At 41.9% G+C, this 3,825-nt stretch overlaps 1 protein-coding gene across 2 annotated transcripts in view; it reads left to right on the top strand.

Annotated features, from left to right (window-relative positions):
* Positions 1-3,825, top strand: part of CTSC (cathepsin C) — a 43,453-nt gene that overhangs the window by 4,646 nt on the left and 34,982 nt on the right. The window contains exon 2 of one of the 2 annotated variants that reach the window (XM_015561351.1): positions 998-1,082. The exons of the other annotated variant lie outside the window; for it this stretch is intronic. Within the exon in view, the coding sequence (XP_015416837.1) occupies positions 998-1,082 (85 nt within the window). The remainder of the gene's footprint in view (positions 1-997; positions 1,083-3,825) is intronic. 2 annotated transcript variants of the gene reach the window in all.

Below are 3,825 nucleotides of genomic sequence, written 5' to 3' on the forward strand. Positions count from 1 at the left end.
TTGGAAATGGTTGGTGAAATCCATACCAGAGGATTTACTTGCCCATTTTGTGTGCCCAGTGACTTGTAAGTTTGTTACAACAGCCAGAAATGTCAACCGTGTGTTTCCATGTCAAGCAGCGGCCCCTTTCACAGGGGTCGCCTAAGACCATCCATTTGCCCATTTTGTGTGCCCAGTGACTCGTAAGTTTGTCACAACAGCCAGAAATGTCAATTGTGTGTTTCCACGTCAAGCAGCGGTTCTCAACCTGTGGGTCGAGACCCCGGTGGGGGTTGAATGATCCTTTCACAGGGGTCACCTAAGACCATCCAGCATATCAGATATTTACATTACGATTCATCACAGTAGCAACATTACAGTTATGAAGTAGCAACAAAAATAATTTTATGGTTGGGTCACAACATGAGGAACTGTATTTAAAGGGCCAGAAGGTTGAGAACCACTGAAAGGATTTGAGAATCATGCACCATTTTTCTCACTGTGCTTCCTGGGTTCATTTTAAAGATGTAATAATTTAGCCTTTAGGATACTTTTTATTAGGATAGGTTTACTTGTTTCAATGTAGAGTCAATACACAAATTAGGATATTTTTTAAAACCATCTTGGAGTTTACTTTTTTAAAAAATTTGTTTTATTTTTATTGATTTCAGAGAAGAAGGGAGAGGGAGAGAGAGATAGATAGAAACATTGATGATGACAGGAAATCATTGATTAGTTGCCCTCCTGTATTCCCCTTACTGGGCTCGAGCCCACAACCTGGGCATGTGCCCTTGACCGGAATTGAACCCAGGACCCTTCAGTCTGCAGGCCAATGCTCTATCCATATCCACTAAGCCAAACTGTCTAGGGCATGGATTTTACTTTTAAGTATATTTCAATTCAGGGAAGGAATGAGAAGTTTAACACTTAATGCATGCCTAACTATGTATTTTTGTTTTCTTTCATGATGTTTAATTTCAACATAATGACTCAGTTTCCCATTGTAAACTCTTTGTAGGATGTCACTGATTTTTTCAGTCAGTTGTTCATGCAGCTGGGAACTGTGGGAATATATGATTTACCATATCAGAGGAACAAACTGGGTGAGCTCCATTGAAATATTTTTAACTTAAAATCAAGCGTCCCTCCTCCTGGTGGCTTATGCATATTAATCTCTATTAATCAGGGAGATGGAAAGGAAACTGGAAAGATGATGGTTTTCTTGTAGATTTCTTGCTTGAGCCTGTTGACTTGCTGCCTTTTACATGCATGCATTATTTTGTGTGAGTGAGCTTTTACTTTAACATGTTCTGTGTGCACACATCAGATGAGCTCTTCCAGGAATGATAGTTATAAATAGACATGAACCCCAAAAGGTGAAGACCCAGTTAAGAAAAGATTGACTGTAAGTTCAGTTCAGATCCTTGAAGTAGCTGTGCTCCCTTGGTTTGTTCATTTTTTTCTTCTTAAAAAGACTCACGAGGGCACCAGGCCAGGCCAAGGCACCTGAAGGCTGGCTTCCATTAGAGAAGGTGGCTCTTCCAGAGACATTGATGTGCTTGTCCCTTATTCCTGTGATAGTCACCCATCTTTTAAATAAACTGTGGGCTGGAAGAAGAGGGTATTTGTCACTCTTTACATTCTCACACTTGCAGAATAGATGTTCAAATCATCGCTCGTGCTGGACCCATTCATTTAAATGTCCAGAATTTTGATGGAAAAAATGGGTGGTTAGAGAGTCAAGTTGATAGGGACTTTCCTTGCATTTTAACATTCCCCCCCACCTTTGCCTTCCTCCTGTACTTAGCTCTGAAGTACCAGAAGCGAGGTATGAAAAATGGAACTGGCTAAAGCCTTTTATCCTATGACAGCATTTGCCAAAAACTGTTTAATGGCCCAGCAGTGGTCCACAAATCTGCCAGCTAGGATTGCTCATTAAGTATAACATTTCATCTGGTTACGCTTTAAGGATCATTCCAGGCAGCCACTAATGAGAGATCAAAATGAAAACTAGAGCTGAAACCAAGAAGCTGTTTCTTCTGAGTTCTTTTCGGTCACTGGATAATTTTTTTTATTTCAGAACTCCTCAGAATCTTTACTATAATACATGATGATAGTTTAGGAGAAAGATATAATAGGAAATAGGAAGATATAATAGGAAATTGTTTGTTTTTACCTTACAAAAAAGTAAAGTAGTCTCAGAATGCAGTTGATGCACTCCTGGCTTAAAACTCTCCCTCTCCCTCCTAATGATGGAGACAGCAGTAAAAAGGACAGTAGTCCCTGGTATTTGTTCTTAAATGATAAGTAGCCCTGTACCTGGAAATAAGGATCCTAGCAACACTAAGCCTGCATTTAGAATTTGTAAGGTATACATGCTAATGTACCTAGGTTGCCAGATTAGCCTGTTTCATAAGTACATTTCCAAAGTCTATTAGGTTTGCACCGTGGCCGTTAATTTCAAATGCATCTGCATGTGCTTCTTAAGCCTGTTGACTGCATTGGGCAATACCTGTTGCTTCAGCTTTCAGCTTTCGAGAATGGCAGCTTTTGGCGAATGTCTTACACGGCATTAAGAACGCACACACAAAAACCCAGCGTCGGGTATTTTTTTTTTTACTTAAGAAATTAATATGGTTAAGCATTGTGAAGAGACAGTATTAACTCCAGTTTTTATTGTTTTGTAGTTATTACATAGAGCATCTGTTGAGGGGCTCTTTTAAAACCACAGCCCCAAACAGGCTTTGGGGCTGAGAGGCTGAGCAGCGTGCCGCACTGGACCACCTACCTCTAACTGCTAGCGGAGGCCCCTGGCAGCCGCAGAGCCCTCTGGAGTCTGTCTGTGCATGTAGATGCAGAGGAGGCCGGGGGACCTACCTCCAAGGCAGCTGCCCTCCTGAACGTGTCCGTGGAAAGCAGCCACCACCATTTTGGAATGTGAACTGCCAGAGACTGCTCTACAGGAGAAAGAAAAACCGTTCTGGAAGTCTTAGGTGGCTTCGCCATGCAGCCTTTGAGTAAAAGGAACACTGTGCAACCTAAGTTTTTTCCTCTTTTGAACACTCCCCTCTTGAGGGACCCCAGCATCCATCGTAAGGAGAAAATAAGGCCCCCGGATATCTTGAGATGCGCAGATATGTCATTGGTGGGAAGATGGTCCCTTGGAAGAGGCTTTTCCGAGGGAAGCCCATCTGCCGAAGGGTGTCTTTATGTGTTCATTAGGTGCCAGCCTTGTGCGAAGAATTTGAGGTACTTTACCTTTCAGAAACCCTATAAAGTACACACCACTAGCTTCCTTTCCTAGTTCGGGATAGTCTCATGTAGTCACAGCTGAAGTGATACATGATCAGGGCTAGTCTTGCAAACCTAAGAAGCATTTCCTTGTCCTCTGCTCTGAACATTTGTTTTGATGATGGAAGGAGAGAAGATTGGGTGGGTATGAAACGGCAAATATATGCGAAAGAAAAGCCCTTTCGCAAGTACTTGGGGTCACATTAGGGTAGACTTTCTGGTGAGTCCCAGTCTGTAAACATCACAGATGTTAGTTTAATGGAGTAGAATGTTCACCGCGTTGGCTCCTGTTGAGATTTTAGGAGAAGAATTGGCTTGAAGCTTAGGTTTCCTTTCCAAATGAGGCGACTCACTTTCTTTCCCAAGCCAGGGTCCTGTCATTCAAGACAAAAAAAAAAAAAAGTTACCTTCTACTTCCCTTTGTAGTCCCTCAAAGTGGAAAAGGAGAGCTTTGTAATCTTCAAATTTAGTAGAACTTAAGTACCTTTGCCAAGTTCACTTCTCTTAATACCACTATTGTTCACACCGATTGCTATCATTTAGCTGTTTCCTGCT

Source organism: Myotis davidii, unplaced genomic scaffold (assembly GCF_000327345.1).
Source record: "Myotis davidii unplaced genomic scaffold, ASM32734v1 scaffold657, whole genome shotgun sequence".
NCBI lineage: Eukaryota > Metazoa > Chordata > Mammalia > Chiroptera > Vespertilionidae > Myotis > Myotis davidii.